Below are 22,880 nucleotides of genomic sequence, written 5' to 3' on the forward strand. Positions count from 1 at the left end.
GAGAGCAGAGAGCGTATGTGCGCAAAATGCAGGCAGTTGGAGGAAATAAGTGCATTAGAAATATCAATATCCGACCTTGTTGCTCCAGGAACGGGGAACGAATGTAAGAAGACAAGTAGTGTGATAGGAGAGAATGAAAAAAATATATATATGAATGAGAAAATAATAGTTGATAGTGTGGAAGGTGTGAGTGGCTGTGAAAGTTTAGGAGATGGTTTTGTTTGGGAGAGTGCATTTAGATTTAGGGTGACTGATCTGCAGAGGGAGATAGATGAACTGAAAGAGGAGGTGGAATGTCTTGTGAATGAGAGCAGAAGCATGAAAGATAAGATTAGGAAAATGGAAGGGATAAATGCAAGGCGAATCAGAGTAGGGGAGAGAGAGAATTTTGGGAGTGTTAGAAGAGGAGAGAAAGGTAACAGTTAAAGAGAGGGAATGAGTGAGAGGTGTGGGGTTGCTAGAAGAGGAGAAAATGAAAACAGTAGAAGAGAGGGAATGAGAGAGAGGTATGAGAATGCTAGCAGACGAGAGGATGGAAACAGTAGGAGAGACGGAATGAGAGAGATATGGAAGTGCTAGAAGAGGAGAGATGGAATAAGAGAGATGTATGGGTGTGCTAGAAGAGGAGAGAAAGGTATGGGAATGCTAGAAGAGAGAGAGAGAGAATAGCAGTAGAGGAGAGGGAATGAGAGAGACCTATGGGAATGAAAGAAGAAGAGAGAATGGAAACAATAGGAGAGAGGGAATGGTAAGAGGTATAATGTATGGTGACTCAATAATCCGTGGTGTTCAAGATAGGATGCGTGAGGAGTGTTTGCCAGGAGGAACAATAGAAAGGGTGGCAATGGCAATTAAGAGAGGTGAAAGGGTGGATGAGATGATTGTGATGGTAGGAACAAATGACTTGAGTGGTAATGTAAGTCGGGCAGCGAGAGATAGGAGATTCTTGCTTGAGGTTGTACGGAAGAAGACAGAGAGGGGAAAAATAGTGTGCGTGTTGCCTAGGTATGATAATGACAAGCTGAGCAGAAAAGCAGTAATATTGAATGACGACATAATAGCTAGAATGTGTGACAAGAGAGGACTGGTATATGTGGATGTGTTTGAGGAAAGAGAGGAATTGTATGCGAGAGACCGCTTACATTTGAGTGAGGAAGGACACAAGCATCTGGAGAGATTGCTGTTCTGAATGAGTCAGTGTGTCCCAGGGAGGATGATAGTGGTGGCCTCTTGTGGGAATGGATACGTGGGAGAAGGGAGACAACATTAGGTAACCCAGTGGAGTCTAGGATAATGCTGGTTATAGAAACAGTGGCATTTATAGGCTTTATACTAATGCCAAGAGTATTCAGAATAAAGGAGAGGAATTGGTGGCGCAGATAGCATCCTGGCCAAAAATTATTGGGATCGCTGAGATGTGGTTAACAGAAGAGGATATAATATCAGGAATAGAAGTCGCTGGGTACAGCATTTTTCGGCAGGATAGGAGGGGAAAGCGTGGTGGTGGGGTACTGCTTATAATAAGTGATGACCTATGTCCTCTAAGAGTGGAGGCTTTGGAAGGTGAGACAAATGGTTTTGAGAGCATGTGGTGTGAGGTAGAGGTAGGCAAGACAGGATATTTAGTGGGGTGTTGCTACAGACCCAGGAGCACAGAGGATGGGGACCAGGAGATGTTTAGACAGTTAAGTTTGGCAAGTGCAAGAAGAATGATTGTTATGGGAGATTTTAACTACAGTAGTATAAATTGGAGAGAGGAAGATGCATGTAGCAATAGGGAAATGGAATTTCTAGAATTCTTGAGGGACAAATGTCTTAGGCAACATGTAACAGAGTGAACAAGAGGTTCAAGAGTTTTGGATTTGGTTATAGCATCAGAAGAGTTGATAATAACTGAGATGACATCTCTCCCACCAGTTGGAGAGAGTGACCATATGGTTTTGACTTGGATGATGTATAGACATGCAGGAGTATCAAAGAGATGGGAACTTATGCAGAATTATAAAGAAGGTGATTATAATAGGCTTAGATGTCAATTTCGGGAAGTTTCATGGAGGGAGGAATTGGAAGGCCAGGATATCATTAGTGCGTGGGAAATTGTGAAAGAATATTTGTTAGCAGCAATGGTAAGTGTATACCATGAGTGAAGAAGAGGACACAATTTGGAGTAAAGTGGATGACAAACAATATTAAACAGGAATTGCATGCGAAAAAGAGGCTATGGAAGAGATATAAGGAGACAGGTGAAGAGAAGATGCATGAAGAATATAAGACACAGGCCAGAAGAGTAACTAGTGTGGTAAGGAAAGTGAAACTGTAATATGAGAGGTGATTGGCCCTAAGATCCAAAGAAAATCCTAGGGAATTTTTTAGCTATGTGGCCAGTAAGAGGAGAAATGACTGTGGAAGAATGATTTTGTGGGATAGAAATAGGAATAGAGTATCTGATGCAGAGGACATAGTGGAATTGTTCAATGAACACTTTATTGGAGTATTTCATACTAGAGGAGTCAGTTTTAATGCTAGAGGGATAGGGCTTGTTCGAGGTTTAGAGGTACAGGAGGAGAGTGTGTTTCAGATACTGAGTACTCTGGATGTCAGTAAAGTTTTGGGACTGGATGGTATTTCACGATGAGTTTTGAGAGAATGTGCTAGGGAACTGACAGTGCCTTTAACCTGGCTTTTCAATGAAAGTCTGGCTGCAGGAAAGGTGCCCAGGGAATGGAAGGAAGGTAAGATAGTGCCATTGCATAAGGGTGGTAACAGACTGGAAGTGTCTAATTATAGGCCAGTCTGTGTGTCATCAGTAGTTGTTAAGATCTTGGAGAAAGTAGTGAGGGACTGTATACAGCATTGGGCAGATGAGGGTAATGTTATCTGTGACAGTCAACATGGATTTGTGAAAGGGCGCTCTTGTTTTAGCAATATGCTAGCCTTTTATAATAATGTTACAAGAACATTAGATGAGGGAAAAGCATATATCAATTTTCTTGGACTTAGAGAAGGCATTTGACAATGTGCCACATGATAAGCTGATATTTAAGTTGCAGCACATGGGTCTGGATGTCAGATTGGTCAACTGGATTCAGAATTGGCTGTCTGATGGGTATCAGAGAGTTGTGTATGGTGGAGCAGTTTCAAGGAGGCAGATGGTTACAAGAGGGGGTCCCACAGGCCTAGTACTAGGACCTATATTGTTTAACCTTTATATCAATGACATTGCAAGGGGATATTCAGTTGTTTGTGGATGATTGGAAGCTGGGAAGGATTATTAGTAACAGTGCAGATGTGGTAGCCCTGCAAGAGGATTTAAATAAGCTAGATTGATGGGCAAATGAATGGGGGTGTCAGTTTAATGCAGCAAAATTTAAGGTCTTGAGATTTGGGAAACATCGATGGGATGCTGCATACTCTTTGGGAGGAGTTATACTGGAGGATGTAAGGGGAGACATGAGATTGATCTGGGGTTGATGATTGATAGGAACCTGAAATTTAGGGGACATATTGCAAAGGTGGTGATGGTAATACAGAGGATTGCTGCAATTATGAGAAGGACGCTCACCTGCAGAGATAAAAGGTTATCATTCCGTTGTATAAGTCTCTAATCAGACTACACTTAGACTTGGTCAGATTTGGTTCTCAGATTTGGTCTCCAGGATTTGAAGGGGATAAATTAACTGTGGACAGGATCCAAAAACGGATGACAAAGATGGTTTCAGGACTGTACAATTTTGGTTATGAGGATTGGAGGGAATCTGGACTGCAGAGTTTGGTGGATAGAAGAAGCAGAGGTGATATGATTGAGACTTTTAAACTGTTGAGAGTTGGTTACAGAGTTGACACTGGGGAGTTCTTTCTCTTGATTGAACAGCGGGAAGGAGTGGTGATAAGAGGGCCATCCCTGGAAGTTACCAAAGGAAACTGTGAGCAAGAGGGTGAGGAGTGATTTCTTTGCATGGAGGGTGGTTGAACCGTGGAATGCATTGCCTGATGGAGTCGGGAGAGTGAGAACAGTCACTGAGTTTAAGGAGTGGTATGATAGACTGTGTTTCTTGGGGAGTGGGGACTTCCCCTCGATGAGTCTTGACAGACTTTATGTTCTTAGGAAGGACCTCCCACGATGAGTCTTTTGACTCCATTTAGGCCTGAATAACAATACTTAATAAACAATTCTTTACTTCTGAAAGAACCACCAAATTTTTTTTGACATTTGGCATTGTTTTAAAAGTACCAAAAATGTTGTATTTATAGCTACAATAGAATGTCGCCATCTTGTTTTACATCTGTATAGTTGCGGAGAGGTCATTTTCACACACAGTTACTCTTCTATCTTCTAAAAAATGCAGGCATCTAAATTAGCAAAAATTATGTTATTTATTTTAAAATGCATGAAAATGAATCTGTGTTTTTAAGAAAAACAGGTGGTTCTGCAAATTATCTTTATTATGGGTTACTTGTATAACTTGAAAACAATAATTGTTTCCCTATCTTGTGCATCTGCCCCATGTGCAAGTAAAACATGAGACAATTCAAAATTGTCTCATGTCGCATTTGTTCAGCTTGAATGCATTAACTACATTAGTGGGTTTCTGAAGTCTAATAAATTGGCTCCAAAATAGTGGCAATCAGAAAAAACTCACTGTCTTTGTCTGCTTGCCACTGTTTATTTAGAGCCAATAAAATGTGTAATAAAACTCTCAGAAAACATTAAAGTTGTTTGTGTCTGTAAAATCAGTATAAAGAAATTATATATTTTAAAAACTGTTGTACTTCTTTTATCAACATTCAAGTTTTAATATCCAGTATTAATGGCTGAAATGTTGCATGTTCATCATAAGCCAAGTACTGTTGTCTATCAGCATCTACGAGGGTGGTCTGAAAAGTTCTCACTCTCGACCATCATGCTGATAGTGTTGCCATCGACCGATGGCAACACTATCAGCAACATTTTTTTTTCTTAGTTGGTACATCTGTCATAAGCATCCATGTGAAATTGCAAGTCTTTCTATCAAGTAATTTTTTTTCACTGTGTCTAAAGCAAAAGTGTTGTCTGTATCCTTTAAATGGATAAAATTGAGTATCGTACAGTTATAAAATTCTTTGTTATAGAAGGTTTAATGCCAAAAGAAATTCATTTGAAGTTCATAAAAGTTTATGGGCACTCTTCTCCTTCATTTCGACAATTAAGAAATGTGCTGCAGTGCAAACCCTGAAGATGATCCACATGAAGAACACCCAAAGAGTGTAACAACACCAGATCAAGTGCACGATATGGTATTGGATGACCAGTGAGTCAAAGTGCATGAAAAGTTGCAAATGAAAAAGCTTTGTGCAAGATGGGTGCCAGACTTGCTCATAGCATATCAAAAATGCACTCGCATGAAAATCTCTGAACAGCACTTATAGTGTTTTAACAAGAATAAAACTGATTTTATGCATCGATTTATTATTATTGATGTGACTTGGTTCACCATTATGCAACAGAATTCAAACAGCAGTCAAAACAGTGCACAGAAGACAAAGTCAGTTCCATCAGCAGGAAAGGTCATGGCATCGGTATTTTGGGATGCTAAAGGCATTTTGTTTATTAATTATCTTGAAATGGGTAAAACAATAACTGGGAAATATTATTCTGATCTTTTAACCAGACTAGATGAGAAAATTCATGAAAAAAGACCCAGTTCCCAGAAGAAAAAATCATCTTTCATCAGGGCAGTGCAACCCTACCCACAAAGGTGTTTTGGCAATGGGAAAATTAAGGGACCTGCACTATGAATTGTTGGAACATCCACCCTATTCCCCAGATTTGGTTCCCTCTGACTTCTATCTCTTCTCAAAACTAAAACTTTTCCTCGCTGGTGAGCATTTTTCTTCGAATCAAGAGGTGATTGCAGCTGTAGAGGGGTATTTTGCAGATCTTACTGAGAACCACTACAGGGATGGGAGAATGGTTCTGGAGTATTGCTGGATAAATGTATTAGTCTTAAGGGAGATTATGTTGAAAAATAAAAATAATTTTGAAATTATAAATTCGTTTTTTCATTGTTAGGGCGAGATCCCTCGATGAGTGTTTGGACTCCTTGGAGGTGTCACATAATGATAACTTTTCAGACCACCCTCATATTTTAGGTTGCATTGTCATGATTATGTAAATTATGTAAAAAAAGCTCTTACAGTATAAAACATGCCATAGAATAGGCATTACATAAATAAAACTGACAATTCAACTGAAATTCCTGTTGTGATGTTTTTTTTACTCATCATTGCCTAAAATTTCTCATCCAATTATGGACGTACAGATCAGTGCTTTTTTCTAATCCTGTATATATATATATATATATATATGTTTTTTTTTTAAGTAATTAAGATGATAATTCCTCTTTACTTTTGTTTATCAAAATTGTATTCTTAAGGTAATGCACATGATTATATATCATTAACAATGCAATACGATGAATGGTAAGATGCATTTTAACACTAGATAACATATGCAACTGAAAATATGTGATGTGTTGTGGAAACATTCTTACTCAAGTATAATACATTAAGTTTAATCCTTTATCCAAGTGTAAGTAAATAAAGTTTCACCTGAAAATATCTTCATGACTGAGGTAAGGTGGTATTTCCCATAATGCAAAGCACATCTCCTTGCGGACATGTATACTGCTATGTATTAAGTGAAGGGCTACTATCCAGACCTGTTTCGACCTTTATTGAGGTCTCGTAAGTGGGAGGCAGACCCAGAGTGGTGATACTAAGGCAGAAGCAATGGTGAGGTTATATTTACCTATACGAGTTGCCAACCGGTGTACCACCTTATTATTAAATTACTCTGGATTTAGAGAAAGATGTTGGAAGTTTATTTTGCACTTGGTTAGACTATAATAAATTTAGTTTAATCCTTTATCCAAGTGTAAGCAAACAAAGTTTGCGCCTGAAAATATCTTCAGGACTGAGGTAAAGTGGTACATCCCCTGGCAACTTGGAGCAAAAGTGGACCAAGCTGTCATCACTCCTTGTCTCAGTATCTCCCATAATGCAAAGCACATCTCCTTGCGGACATCTATACTGCTATGCATTAAGGGAAGGGCCACTACCCAGACCGGTTTCGACCTTTATTGATTGACAAGACCTGAGTAAAGGTCGAAACCGGTCTGGATAGTGGCCCTTCTCTTAATGCATAGCAGTATACATGTCTGCAAGGAGATGTGCTTTGCATTATGGGAGATACTGAGACAAGGAGTGATGAGAGCTTGGTCCACCTTTGCTCTGAGTTGCCAGGGGATGTTACCACCTTACCTCAGTCCTGAAGATATTTTCAAGTGCAAACTTTGTTTGCTTACTTGGATAAAGGATTAAACTAAATTTATTATTGTCTAACCAAGTGCAAAATAAACTTCCAACATTCTTACTCAAGTGTTATCAATGGAAGCTGCCAATTAGATTGGAAAGGAAAGCATTAATTTTTTTAATGTAGATTTATGTAGAAAAATGGTTAGTAAGAGCATATAAAGCTAGATTGTACAACCCATATTCAAAGACAAATCCCCACCCACATGTCACTGACTTTGGAAACAGTAATAATTATAAGTACATTAGCACAATTACGTTTAAGAGTTCTTGAATATACTGAATAATTAAAGTTAAATTCATGTTACAGTGGCCACTCTTGAAGAAGAATTACAGCTTCCTGCAGAAACATTTAAAACAAAGTATGGAAAATCCAAACCTGTTAAAAATGATGCTCAAAGTATTGTTGTGAGCTGTAAGTCTGGCCGTCGAGCAGCAAATGCTATGGAGAAGCTCTTAGCCCTTGGTTTTGAAAAGTAAGTATTAAACCGATTTCATTATTATTAACAGACCACCATGGAAATGATAGACTCATTGCAGATTTCACTTCACCAATAACATATTAGTTATATTCTACTATAAACTCCTCGTATCCACAATACATTTTGACAATATATTCCACTCATCGATCCCTTTTCATGGAAAATAAATTAAATAAAATAAAAAAATCCTGTTCTTGATTCCTTGTGAGTATACCATTTACACAATTTTCAGGGGAGGTCTGTTGTTTTCTTTCTCCCCTCCAAACTGCATCACAATTATGATGAGGAGGAGGAGAAAGGAATAACCTTGCTCCCCTTCCAAGGAGAGCCTCCATATTCTTAGCAAATATGAAGGCTTTATTCAATACTAATGTTGGAGTCATTGTGGTTAAGTTTCTTTTTTTAGAAGAAAAATATGCTGAAATGCTTGTTAGAGCATTCCTGAAAGAACTCAAGCTTTACAATGCAATTGCAAATTTTTTTAGAAAACAATTCAGAAACTTTTACATATTATGAAAACAATGATGGGAGCTTGTCTGTTGCTGCTGAGTGTTTATTGGAAGGTGACTAGCTATAAATAGCTCAGTTTTATGTTATATTCTTTATAGTTAACAAACATGTGCTGTTGTAAACAAACATGTCTGAATGTGTGGTTGTAATCTTTAGAAATAGTGTTCATCCCTAGGTTTTTGACACCAGTGTATACGCATAGTTGCTCTTATCTTGAGCAACTCAAGTTTCATTGTGCAAATATTGCTTGTCAGGATACACTATTGAAAATGTTGTGGTAAAAATAACAATGAAATCTTATTATCTTTTCTTGAAATAGTTATAATCCCAAGCAATTTTTCTCTTTTTTTTATACAATATCTTTATTTCAATTGTTCGTTCATTTTTCCATCTATTTGTTCATCCTGTGTTACTGAATAAATGTTGATAGTCATTTTCTGTAATTTCAAATTGATTTTCCATTCCCCATCTACTAACTATATTGCAAAAAAATCAACATGTAAGCAAAAGACAAAATGTAAAAATTAAATTACAGAATAACTTATATTGGGTGTGGAAAAAATTATTTTATCATCAGCAAAATTTTTGCCATGTTTTGCAACCCTTCTCAAAATAACCTGTGGATAGCAAAGTTGAATAATTTTGTCAGGAAGAAAATCATTATAATAATTCTAATTTATCATGAAGGGGATAATAATAATTATTATTATTATTACATGACTCCTCCAGGGAATCCAAAGACTCATCGAGGGAGGGCACTTCCTCTACAACTCTGTCTCCACTACTCAATCCACCAACTACACCAACGACATCTACCGCCAACCACCATTAGTATTTTGACAGACAATCACAAACCCGCAGCCTCTTGGCTGGAGAGTGGATATGCTAACCACTCGGCCAACCTGGCCAGCATATTTATGAAGAGAAAAACTAACTTAAAAGATCTGTAGGCAGTAAAGATATTCCTAAAACTGTTCTTGAAATCTTGTGAATGTTTAACAAAGAATGAAGAATTTAAAGGTAAATGAGGAGAGAATGTTTAGCAGATGTTTTACAAGTTTATAAGTTAGACAGCTAATGCAATTTACAATAGGTCTCAAAGGAACTTTCTTTATTCATCTTAAGACCATAAATTCGAAGAGTTGTGGCATGATAAACCCAAATCTTGGTTTAAAAAAATCAACATGTAAGCAAAAGACATAATGTAAAAATTAAATTACAGAATAACAACTTGTATTAAGGGTTGAAAAAATTATTTTATCATTAGCAAAATTTTTGCCATGTTTTGCGACCATTCTCAAAATAACCTGTGGTTACAGCAAAGTTTTGAAATAGTTATTATCATGAATGACAACAGCTTATCTCTTAGCAGTTTCAGTTATAACGATATTCTTATTTTGATTAAGAAAATGATAGAGCTAAATTTTTTCTAGAGAGAGATTGGCTTGAAGAGGTAAAGATTTGAACACGATATACATTGGCTGAAAGCAAATTCTACAGGGTGGGCCAAAAGTCGCAGAGGGGTTTCAATATTTAATAACTCCTTTATTTTTCGTTTTAAATTTACAATACCATTGCATCATATACAGTATATATAGGAAATAAATTTACACTAGATGTGAAAAATCAAATCTTGTAAATGGCATCCATTTTCTGCTTCACACAATTGTGCCCTTTCTAATGCATTTTTCATGACACCTCTTAGTGTTTCAGGTTCCAGTGCTCTTATTTTGGCCCGAATATTGTTCTTCAGCTGTTGGAGTGTCTGAGGCTTGTTAACATAAACTTTTTCTTTGAGATAGCCCCATAGCAAGAGATTAGGAGTTGTCAGATCTGGTGAACACGATGACCAGCTTATGTCGCAACTGCTGGAAATTATTCTTCCCTCAAAAATTTGCCTGAGCAGTTGATTGTGGCCCTTCTTGTGTGAGCTGTCACTCCATCCTGTTGGAACTACAAGTCATATTTATCTTGAACTGCTGGGAGTAAGAAATTTTCAATCATAGACCAATATTCATCTCCTGTAACATTGACAGGGTTCCCAACGTGGTCTTGAAAAAAAAAAGTAAGGTCAGATCACTTCTTCTGATGTCACCCCACACAGGATCGGACACTTAAGGGGATGCAAGTTCCCTTTGGTGAATTGCCCTACGATTTTCCAAACACCAAATCCTGCAGTTTTGTTTGTTAATGAAGCCATTCAAATGAAAATGTGCTTCATCTGACATTATCAGCTTGTGGATAAATTTAGGATCTCTCTCTCCTTGCTAATTCTTGAAATCTCACTGCATATTGAAATCTGTGGGCATAATCTGGTGGCTTCAGCTGTTGCACCAGCTGGATTTTATACAGAAACAGGCTCAAGGTTTTAAGAATACGCCAGAGTGACGTCCACGAGACTCACCTGTACAGACCGCCTTTGAGTTGGTGTGTTCTGGTCTTCTGCAACACTCTCCCTTACATGCTCAACTGTGGCTTCGTTCCTAACCGAGCACGGTCTGCCTGTTTGTGGAAGGTCACTTACTGAACCCTGTTCCTCAAAACAACCAATCAGACGTCTAATCATTGATTCGCTTGGAGAATCTCATATGCTGTAATAGCAATGATATACCTTGGGGTCAGAATTATTGATTCTTGGTTTTCATAGTAAAATTTCACAATTTGCATTTGCTGTTTGTTGGTGAATTTTTCCATGGTTAATCTCCTTGGTCTTCCAAAGCTGTATAACTGAGAGGAGACCTCCACATAGCCTTTAAAGGAATGCGGAGAACCGACCAGGGCTTCTGACCTAATGTCCAATCCTCACCGTCTCGTGGTGCACCCTGTTGCGTATCTACTTTGATACTGAACGAACGAAGATGGGCTGGCAATTTGGGATTTAGCCGACTAAATTGTATTCTTATTGGTTAAACCAAAATAAAAAATGATGGTACAACATGACAAAATTTCATGCTGGCTGCGCCTTCGCCCGGTTAAACAAGACCCCCGTTGTTTTCGACAGGGAACCAGGGCGAACAGCGAAAAGTCAGCTACTGGAACAAATCTGAAAACAAACCCCAACTCACCATCACCAGAGGTAAAGATCGGTACTATCAACATAAGAAGCCTGAATGGCAAAGAATATGGAGCTAGCTGAGGAATTAGATAAGTACCAGATCGACATAATAGGGGTGACTGAAACAAAAAAGACCAAAACTGGTGAGATCTTTCTGAGCAATAAATACAAAATGTTATATTCAGGCAATGACAATCAAGGAAAAGAAGGAGTAGCCATAGTATTCAACACAAAATATGAGGCAAATCTTCTTGAATGGCAGTCAGTCTCAAGTAGAGTAATGTGGGCAAATATGAGAATGGGGAACTGGACAATGAGACTTATTTGTGCCTATGATCACACAGAAAGTTCTACTAAGGTAGAAGTGGAGGAATTTTTTGAGGCTTTAGAAAAAGCAACTGACACAATGAAAAAGAAAAAGTTGGTCCTTGTTGGGGATCTAAATAGCAGAGTAGGAAATGATTGTGAGACATACAAAAATATTTTGGGAAAATTTGGAGAAAAGAGCAAAGCTAATAATAATGGCAAATATCTGTTGGATTTCTGCTCAGGACATGGACTGGTTATTACTAACACCATGTTCCAACATAAAAATGTGCACAAATTCACATGGAGAGAAGAGGCTAGGAATAAGAAAAGTCTCATTGATTATGTTATTGTTGATAGTGATGTTTTCTCCCTTGTGCAGGACACCACAGTGTACAGAGGATTTGAAATTGGAAGTGATCACTATTTAGTCTTGAGCAGGATAAAATTGAATTTCATATTGAAAAGAATAACATGTAAGAAAGTTTTAAAGCGAATAAAAGTTGAGCAGCTCTCAGATGTGAACTGTAGACTAAAATACAGAAAGATTATTGAAAAGAAAATGAAAGAGTTTGAGAACAGGAATCAAGCCTTGAAGATTCAGTGGCAAACTCTGAAGAAAACATTGATTGATTCTGCCAGAGAGGCATGTGGTGAGGTTGTGTGCAAGGATAAAAAAATCAGAACTCCCTGGTGGACACAGGAAGTAAAAGATGCAGTGAAGGAAAAGAAGAAAGCATATCAAAAGTTCCTGGTAAAGAAGTCAGCTTTTACTCTTACAGAATATAGAGACAAATGTAAGAAAGCTAAACAGTGTGTAAAACTAGCTAAACAAAAGTCATGGGAGGATTTTGGCAAGAATATAGAAAATAAATATCAAGAAGTGGGCAAAATATTCTGGAGGTTGTTGAAGAAGCTTAGGAATGGAGGAAAGAGTGCTGTAAAAGGAGTTAGAGATGATAAAGGTGACATGAAAACAGGAGAAAAAGATATCCTTGAAGTATGGAGTAATTACTTTGAAAATCTACTAAATGAAACAAGCAGTGATGACAGCACAGTGATTAAAAACACTGACCAGGCATGCAGTCAGGAATACATATCCATACTTGAAAAGAAAAAGCCATGAAAGGCTTGAAATGTGGAAAGGCAGCAGGAGTAGATGATATTCGAACAGAAATACTGAAGTATGGTGGTATAAAAGTCTTACAGTGGCTGCACTGCATAGTTCAGAAAGCCTGGACAGAGGGACGAATTCCCAGTGATTGGAGTAGAGCTCTCATAGTACCCATATATAAAAAGGGAAATAAAATTGAATGTGAGAATTACAGAGGTATTTCCCTACTGAGTGTTCCTGGCAAGATCTATGCAAGTATACTTGAGAAACAGTTGAGAAGAATTGTGGAAGAAAAGCTTGGTGAAGAACAAGCTGGATTCAGGCCAAATAGAGGCTGTCAGGATCACATCTTCACTTTACGACAAATAGTCGAGAAAGCATGGGAATATAACAAAGATCTGTATTTAAGTTTTGTCGATCTAGAAAAGGCATATGACAAGGTGCCAAGAGAGAAGCTATTCAATACGCTCCAGTTATATGGTGTCAATGGGGCATTAAATCAAGCAATACTTAGTCATTATTTGAGTTGCAAGTCAGCAGTTAGAATTGAAGGAAGTACAGGAAGATTGTTTAATGTGAGACAAGGATGGCCATTATCCCCTCTGTTATTCATTATCTATATGGATCACATTATGAAGGAAAGTGGTATTAAACCTGATATCAAAATAGGAGATGTTAATGTCAGCTCTTTGCTTTATGCGGATGATGTTATACTTCTAAATAAATCCGCTAAAAGTCTGCAAGATTCTCTGGCTAAATTGAATAGCTGTTATGATAGATATGGTATGAAGGTCAGCAATAAAAAGACAAAGACAATGAAAATAGGCAGAATCTTTGAAAATATCAACTGTGTTGTGAATGAAGAACCTGTGGAACAAGTAAAACATTTCAGCTACTTAGGCAAGATTTTTAGTGAAGATAGTAAATTAAATATAGAAATAGACAACAAAATCAGCAAAGCTGGTATGGTGGGAAGTCAATTGAATAAATTCATATGGAATAAGAGAGAAATTAGTCGGAACACTAAATTAGCTCTATACAAGACAGTGTTCAAACCAGTTTTAACTTATGGATCTTGGAGCTGGGTCAGAAGTAAAACACTTGACCAAAGACTAAAGACCGCAGATATGAGAGTCCTGAGAAAGATTCAAGACGTGAACAGATGGCATCAATGGCAACATCATATTAAAAATGAGGATATTAGGAAAGAACTTGACATTGTCAGCATCCAGGAATGCGTTAGCAGAGCTAATCTCAGGTGGTATGGTCATTTAAATAGAATGGGAGAGGAAAGATTAGCAAAACAAGTGTTCTCTGCCAGGTTGGCAGCAAAACAACCCAGAGGAAGACCAAGATATAGGTGGATTGATACGGTACAAAGTGCCTTAGACGATAGAAATATAAGATCTGATAATGTTGGAGTCTTGACAAGTAACAGACTGATTTGGAGGAAAATTGTAAATAGGAAGTTAGTAATGATGTAATTTTTTCATGTAGTACTGTCCTTTCCTGTACACCCCTTGAGGGTACATGGCAGGAATTTGATGATGATGATGAAGAAAAATTTTTAAAAAAATTAATTAAAAATTTGTTATGTACCATCATTTTTTATTTTGAAATAAAAAATGATGGTACAAATCTGAAACACACCCCAACTCAATATCACCAGAGTAAAAGATCGCTACTATCAACATAAGAACCCTGAATGGCAAATAAATGGAGCTAGCTGAGGAATTAGATAAGTACCAGATTGACATAATAGGGGTGACTGAAACAAAAAAGACAAAAACTGGTGAGATCTTTGTGAGCAATAAATACCAAATGTTATATTCAATCAATGACAATCAAGGAAAAGAAGGAGTAGCCATAGTATTCATCACAAAATACGAGGCAAATCTACTTGAATGGCAATCAGTCTCAAGTAGAGCAATGTGGGCAAATATCAGAATAGGGAACTGGACAATGAGACTTATTTGTGCCTATGGTCCCACAGAAGGTTCTACTAAGGTAGAAGTGGAGGAATTTTTTGATGCTTTAGAGAAAGCAACTGACACAATGAAAAAGGAAAAGTTGGTCCTTGTTGGGAATCTAAATAGCAGAGAAGGAAATGATTATGAGACATACAAAAATATTTTGGGAAAATTTGGAGAAAAGAGCAAAGCTAATAATAATGGCAAATATTCTGTTGGATTTCTGCTCAGGACATGGACTGGTTATTGCTAACACTATGTTCCCACATAAAAATGTGTACAAATTCACATGGAGAGAAGAGGCAAGGAATAAGAAAAGTCTCATTGATTATGTTATTGTTGATAGTGATGTTTTCTCCCTTGTGCAGGACACTAGAGTGTACAGAGGATTTGAAATTGGAAGTGATCACTATTTAGTCTTGAGCAGGATAAAATTGAATTTCATATTGAAAAGAATAACATGTAAGAAAGTTTTAAAGCGAATAAAAGTTGAGCAGCTCTCAGATGTGAACTGTTGACTAAAATACACAAAGATTATTGAAGGTAAAATGAAAGAGTTTGAGAACAGGAATCAAGCCTTGGAGATTCAGTGGCAAACCCTGATTGATTCAGCTAGAGAGGCATGTGGTGAAGTTGTCTGCAAGGATAGAAAAATTAGAACTCCATGGTGGACACAGGAAGTTAAAGAGGCAGTGAAGGTAAAGAAGAAAGCATGATCAAATGTTCCTGGCAAATAAGTTAGCTTGTGCTCTTAGAGAATACAGAGACAAATGCAAGAATGCTAAATGCTGTGTAAAACTAGCTAAACAAAAGTCATGGGAGGATTTTGGCAAGAATATAGAAAATAAATATCAAGAAGATGGCAAAATATTCTGGAGGTTGTTGAAGAAACTTAGGAATGGAGGAAAGTGTGCTGCAAAAGGAGTTAAAGATGATAAAGGTGACATGAAAACGGGAGAAAAAGATATCCTTGAAGTATGGAGTAATTACTTTGAGAAACTGCTAAATGAAACAAACAGTGATTACAGCACAGTGGTAAAAAACACTGACCAGGCATGCAGTCAGGAATACATATCCATACTTGGATATGTATTCCTGTAAAAGCCACCAAAGGCTTGAAATGTGGAAAGGCAGCAGAATTAGATTATATTCGACCAGAAATGCTGAAGTATGGTGGCATAAAAGTTACAGTGGTTGCACTGCATAGTTCAGAAAGCCTGCACAGATGGACAAATTCCTGATGATTGGAGTAGATCTCTCATAGTATTCATATATAAAAAGGGAAATAAAACTGAATGTGAGAATTACAGAGGTGTTTTCCTGCTGAGTGTTCCTGGCAAGATCTATGCAAGTATGCTTGAGAAATGGTTGAGAAGAATTGTGGAAGAAAAGCTTGGTGAAAAACAAGCTGGATTCGGGCCAAATAGAGGTTGTCAGGATCAGATCTTCACTTTACGACAAATAGTCGAGAAAGCATAGTAATATAACAAAGTACTGTATTTAAGTTTTGTCGATTTGGAAAAGGCGTATGACAAGGTCCCAAGAGAGAGAAGCTATTCAATACGCTACAATTATATGTTGTCAATGGGGCATTACATCAATCAATACTTAGTCTTTATTTGAGTTGTAAGTCAGCATTTAGAATTGAAGGAAGTACAGGAAGATGGTTTAATGTTAAATCTGGTGAGAGACAAGGATGTACGTTATCCCCTCTGTTAATCATTATCTATATGGATCACATTATGGAGAATCGTGGTAGTAAACATGATATCAAAATTGGAGATGTTAATGTCAGCTCTTTGCTTTATGCGGATGATGTTATACTTCTAAATAAATCCACTACAAATCTGCAAGATTTTCTGACTAAATTGAATAACTATTGTAATAGATATCGTATGAAGGTCAGCAATAAAAAGACAGAGACAATGAAAATAGGCAGAATCATTGAAAATGTCAATTGTGTTGTGAATGGAGAACCTGTGGAACAAGTAAAACATTTCAGCTACTTAGGCACGATTTTTAGTGAAGATGGTAAATTAAATATGGAAACAGACAACAGAATCAACAAAGCTGGTATGGTAGGAAGTCAATTGAATAAATTCATATGGAATAAGAGAGAAATTAGCCAGAATACTAAATTAGCTGTATACAAGACAGTGCTCAAACCAGTTTTAACTTATGGATCTAAGAGCTGGGTCAGAAGTAAAACACTTGACGAAAGACTAGAGACCGCAGTTATGAGAGTCATGAGAAAGATTAGAGGCGTGAATGAACAGATGGCATCAATGGAAATATCATATTAAAAACGAGAATATTAGAAAAGAACTTGACATTTTCAGCATCCAGGAATGCATTAGCAGAGCTAATCTCAGGTGGTATGGTCACTTAAATAGAATGGGCGAAGAAAGATTAACAAAACAAGTGTTCTCTGCCCAGGTTGGCAGCAAAACAACTCAGAGTAAGACCAAGATATAGGTGGATTGATACGGTACAAAGTGCCTTAGACGATAGAAATATAAGATCTGATAATGTTGGAGTCTTGACAAGTAACAGACTGATTTGGAGGAAAATTGTAGATAGGAAGTTAGTAATGATGTAATTTTTTTCATGTAGTGCTATCATATCCTGTACACCTCTTGAGGGTACATGGCAGGAATTTGATGATGCTGATGATTAATTTAAAAAAAAAAAAGTTATTAAAATTTCAGATCCATTTGTGACTTTTGGCCCAACCTGTACTTGCAATAGAATAAGGGATGCTATAAAAGCATTTATGAACATGAAATCCATGAAAGAAATAGTTTTCAGAGTTACTGAAAAAAAAAAAAAAAAAAAAAAAAAAAAACATTCAGTGTTTTAAAAAGATTATTCTATTTATTATTATTATTACCCAAAGATCCCATGGAGTCAAAGACTCATCTAGGCGGTCCTTTTGTCATACACACAGCTCATACTGTGCCTCGAACGCATTCTCTGCAGACTACACTCTCAGGCGAGGCATTCCAATTATTCACAACTCTGCATGCATAAAACTAAAACCTCCTTCTCACTCCCCTGCTCAAATCCGCCCCTACACAACTTCCAAGGAAGTAAATTTAGATTTATATATTTTTATGTATTTAGCTCTCTTCCATTTCTTTTCCCAAACTGTTTTACTAAAAATACTCTCTCTTTATGAGGAATATGAATACTGTGAAAAATTGAAGGCCTTTTTAAAATACGTAAAGAACATTCTTTTGAGACCTATTATAATTTGCATTAGCTATCCAACTTATAAATTTTCAAAACGTGTCAAAATGCTCTCTCCTTATTTACTGAAAATTCTTCATCCTTTGTTAAAAATTCAGTAGATTTCAAGAAAAAGATTTCATGAATAACTTTACTGCCTACAGATTGTTACTTAGTTCAGACATAGTTTTAGTCTTCAGAAATAGCTGCTTTCTGATATATTTGAATTATTATGTAATGATTTTTGCTTTAAACACAGGTTATTTTAATTGCTAAAATAATGAAAGAGGCCATCCCTGGAAGTTATGAAGGGAAGCTGTGAGCAAGAGGGTGAGGAGTGGTTTCTTTTCATGGAAGGTGGTTGAACTGTGGAATGTATTGCTTGAGTATAGTGAGTGAGTATCAAATTGCACTTCTTAATCATGTTATTTAAGAAGTGTTACAGAATCGTATTCAGATTTAGCTTAATGTCTATAGACATCATGGCTGACTGTGGAGGGGGGGGGGTAAATGAAAGTTTTCCGGTGGATAGGGTTCCTAAGGAATGGAAAGAAGGCACAATAGTACTACTCCACAAACATGGTTCTAGGACAAAAGTTGCCAATTATAGACCAGTCTGTATAACTGCGGTTGTAGTCAAATTACAAAACATACACACTAAATATTGCAAAAATCAAATGCAAATAAATATTACATTTTTAGCATCTTATATACACATTTGACATGCCACATTATCTTGTATTTTTATATAGATAGATAGAAGGATCATCATTAAATTCCTGACATGTACCATCGAGGGGTGTACAGGATATGATAATACTACATGAAAATTTTACATCATTACTAACTTCCTATCTACAATTTTCCTCCAAATCAGTCTGTTACTTGTCAAGACTCCAACATTATCAGATCTTATATTTCTATCGTCTAAGGCACTTTGTACTGTATCAATCCACCTATATCTTGGTCTTCCTCTGGGTCATTTTCCTGTCAACCAGGCAGAGAACACTTGTTTTGCTAATCTTTCCTCGCCCATTCTGTTAAAGTGACCATACCACCTGAGATTAGCTCTGCTAACGCATTCCTGGATGCTGACATTGTCAAGTTCTTTCCTAATATTCACATTTTTAATATGATATTGCCGTTGATGCCATCTGTTCACGCCTCTAATCTTTCTCAGGACTCTCATAACTGCAGTCTCTAGTCTTTGGTCAAGTGTTTTACTTCTGACCCAGCTCTCAGATCCATAAGTTAAAACTGGTTGTATACAGCTAATTTAGTGTTCCAACTAATTTCTCTGTTATTCCATATGAATTTATTCAGTTGACTTCCTACAATACCAGCTTTTTGATTCTGTTGTCTATTTCCATATTTAATTTACCATCTTCACTAAATATCGTGCTTAAGTAGCTGAAATGTTTTACTTGTTCCGCAGGTTTCCCATTCAAAACACAGTTGACATTTTCAACGATTCTACCTATTTTGATTGTCTTTGACTTTTTATTGCTGACCTTCATGCCATATCTATTACTACAGTTATTCAATTTACTCAGGGAATCTTGCAAACTTGTAGCGATTTATTTAGAAGTATAGCATCGTCCGCATAAAGCAAAGAGCTGACATTAACATTTCCAATTCTGATATCATGTTTAATACTACTTTCCTTCATAATATGATCCATATAGATAATGAATAACAGAGGGGATAATGGCCATCCTTGTCTCACATTAAACATTAAACCATCTTCCTGTACTTCCTTCAATTCTAACTGCTGACTTGCAACTCAAATAATGACTACTAAGTATTGCTTGATTTAATGCCCCATTGACACCATATAACTGTAGAGTATTGAATAGTTTCTCTCTTGGCACCTTGTCATATGCCTTTTCCAGATCGACAAAACTTAAATTCAGACCTTTGTTATATTCCCATGCTTTCTCAACTATTTGTAGTAAAGTGAAGATCTAAACCTGACACCCTGTATTTGGTCTGAATCCAGCTTGTTCTTCACCAAGCTTTTCTTCCACAATTCTTCTCAACCGTTTCTCAAGTATACTTGCATAGATCATTCCAGGAACACTCAATAGGGAAATACCTCTGTAATTCTCACATTCAGTTTTATTTCCCTTTTTATATATGGGTACTATTAGAGCTCTACTCCAATCACTGGGAATTCGTCCCTCTGTCCAGGCTTTCTGAACTATGCAGTGCTGCCACTGTAAGACTTTTATATCACCGTACTTCAGCATTTCTGGTCGAATATCATCTACTCCTGCTGCCTTTCCACATTTCAAGCCTTTGATGGCTCTTTCTACTTCAAATATGGATATGTATTCCTGATTGTATGTCTGTTGAGTGTTTTTTACCACTGTGCTATCACTGCTTGTTTCATTTAGCAATTTTTCAAAGTAATTACTCCATACTTCAAGGATATCTTTTTCTCCTGTTTTCATATTATCTCTAACTCCTTTTACAGCACTCTTTCCTCCATTTCTAAGCTTCTTCAACAACCTCCTAGAATATCTTACCACCTTCTTGATATTTATTTTCTATTTTCTTGCCAAAGTCCTCCCATGACTTTTGTTTAGCTAGTTTTACACAGTGTTTCGCTTTCTTTCATTTGTCTCTGTATTTTCTAAGAACTTTTGATATGCGTTCTTCTTTTTCCTTCACTGCCTCTTTAATTTCCTGTGTCCACCATGCAGTTCTAATTTTTCTATCCTTGCAGACAACCTCACCACATGCCTCTCTGGCTGAATCAATCAGTGTTTTCTTCAAGGCTTGCCGCTGAATCTCCAAAGTTTGGTTTTCCTGTTCTCAAACTCTTTCATTTTTACTTCAATAATCTTTGTGTATTTTAGTCTACTGTTCACATATGAGAGCTGCTCAACTTTTGTTCGCTTTAAAACTTTCTTACATGTTATTATTTTCATAGAAAGAAAGATAGAAAGATTATTATTACACTCTCCATGGAGTTGACAGATTCATCTTGGGAGGTTCATTCAACTGACAACATATTTATCATTAAAAAAAAAAAAAAATCACCTAAAGCCTTTTTTTTCCCGTATACGGGAGTAGGCGAGGCCATTTAGCGCTATCTAACTTTTGGAGACTGAGTGGGCAGTTCAATCTCCACTGGTACCCAATCAGAGACAGATGGCCCAAGGCTATCACTAATTAAGCGGTATGCAGTGAAGAGAGACGGCTCAAATGTGCCGCCATCTCCTGGTCCCTAACCCTAACACAATATATTTAATGTCTGAAAATAATGTGGGTTCTACGGTCAATTTTCTTGAGTTTACAGGACAAAAAACCCGATTTTTCGAGAGGAAAAACCTGCTTGCCCGTGCCAGAGATCGACTAACTTGGGAACTGGTCGAAAAAAGGCTTAGAAAAATTTCCTCTAGTCGCTGACTAGACTCGAAACCAAACCTGCGGCCAAGCGCGGTGGTGTGCAAACGCCACATCCACTGAGCTACACAGGCATATTTATCATATAGAATCTAAAATCCTTAATACTTCTTGCATTAACGACACATTCTGTTAATGCATCCCATTTACTGACAATTCTGCTGCATGAAAAAAATCTGCTCCTCACACCCTTCTTCACCACACTTTTACACAACTTCCTGGAATGACCTCTGGTTCTTCCCCTCTCACCTTCTACTCTTTTTATAATCTCCTCTGAATTAATCTAATAAAACCCTCTCACTAACTTAAATGTCTCTATCATATCACCACTCCTCTTCCTATCCACCAAACTCTGCAGTCCACATTTTCTCAACCTCTCTCCATAGCTAGCATTCCAAAGTCCTGACATTGTCTTAGTCACTCGTCTCTTGACCCTCTCAAAGGTCTCCACATCACATTGAAAACCAGGTGGACCAGATATGAGCACAAGTTAAAGTGTGGTCTGACCAGTGCCTTAAGCAGTGGCACAACCACTTTCTTATTCTTCCATGTTAGAGTACTTCTTAATATAGCAGCACTATGATGTGCAACCTTTGCAACACTAGCAATATGCCCTCTAAACTTCAGTCTGCTGTCAACCAAAGCTCCTAAATCTCTAATCTCATCCACTTCCTGCAGTACAGCTCCATCAATATAGTACACAGCTTTATATTTCTGCACTCCAAAATGAAATACCTTGCACTTACTGATATTAAAACTACAACTTCACTCTTTTGTCCAAGTAAAAAGTCTATTCAAATCTTCCTGAAGGAAATTAACATCAGCAGTGCTACTTATTCTTCCTAACTTTTCATCATCAGCAATTGAAGATCCCCAGTCAGTCCCCAGGATATATCATTTACAAACAAGTTAAATAACAGGGGCCCAAGAACATAACCCTGAGGCGTGCCACTGGTTACCCTTCTTTTTTGGAACACTGCTGCATCATACACAACCTGTTGGTATATTTCAGTGTGCCAGTCTCTGATCCATCTAACCAATATTTTATCTATTTCCATCCTCTGTAGCTTGTACATCAACTTATCATGTGGTAATCTATGAAATGCTTATGTAAAGTCTAAGAATATCATCTAAGAAGAAGGATATCATGTTTTGATGTAGTTATTTAATTTAATTTTTTTTTTTTTTTTTCACTAGAGGTCAGTCCATCAGAACAGCACTTCCCAAACTGTGGGCTGTGGCCTTTAGTTTTGATGAGGGTGCTGTGAAATAATGAAAACAAATTTAAATTGTTTTAAGACTAAGTAGATTTTTTTTTTATCTTAAAAGAAAAGTATTTAATTTTTATTATTATTTCTTTTTTGTTAGTTTTTATATTTTAATGGAAAAAATCACACATTGGTGTTGGTTCACAAATTTTGCTTCCTGCATATTTCCCCGCTTAATGAATATTA

The 22,880-nt window shown here is 37.0% G+C and overlaps 1 protein-coding gene across 6 annotated transcripts in view; it reads left to right on the top strand.

Annotated features, from left to right (window-relative positions):
• The window catches only part of LOC150093521 (rhodanese domain-containing protein CG4456-like), a 186,078-nt gene that overhangs the window by 153,822 nt on the left and 9,376 nt on the right, over positions 1-22,880 (top strand). For all 6 annotated transcript variants that reach the window (XM_090413523.1, XM_090413525.1, XM_090413521.1 and 3 more), the window contains one exon: positions 7,661-7,826. In XM_090413523.1, coding sequence (XP_090269649.1) covers positions 7,661-7,826 — 166 coding nt within the window. The remainder of the gene's footprint in view (positions 1-7,660; positions 7,827-22,880) is intronic.

Source organism: Typopeltis vanoorti, chromosome 24 (genome assembly GCF_054136105.1).
Source record: "Typopeltis vanoorti isolate ZY-2024b chromosome 24, IOZ_Tvanoo_1.0, whole genome shotgun sequence".
NCBI lineage: Eukaryota > Metazoa > Arthropoda > Arachnida > Uropygi > Thelyphonidae > Typopeltis > Typopeltis vanoorti.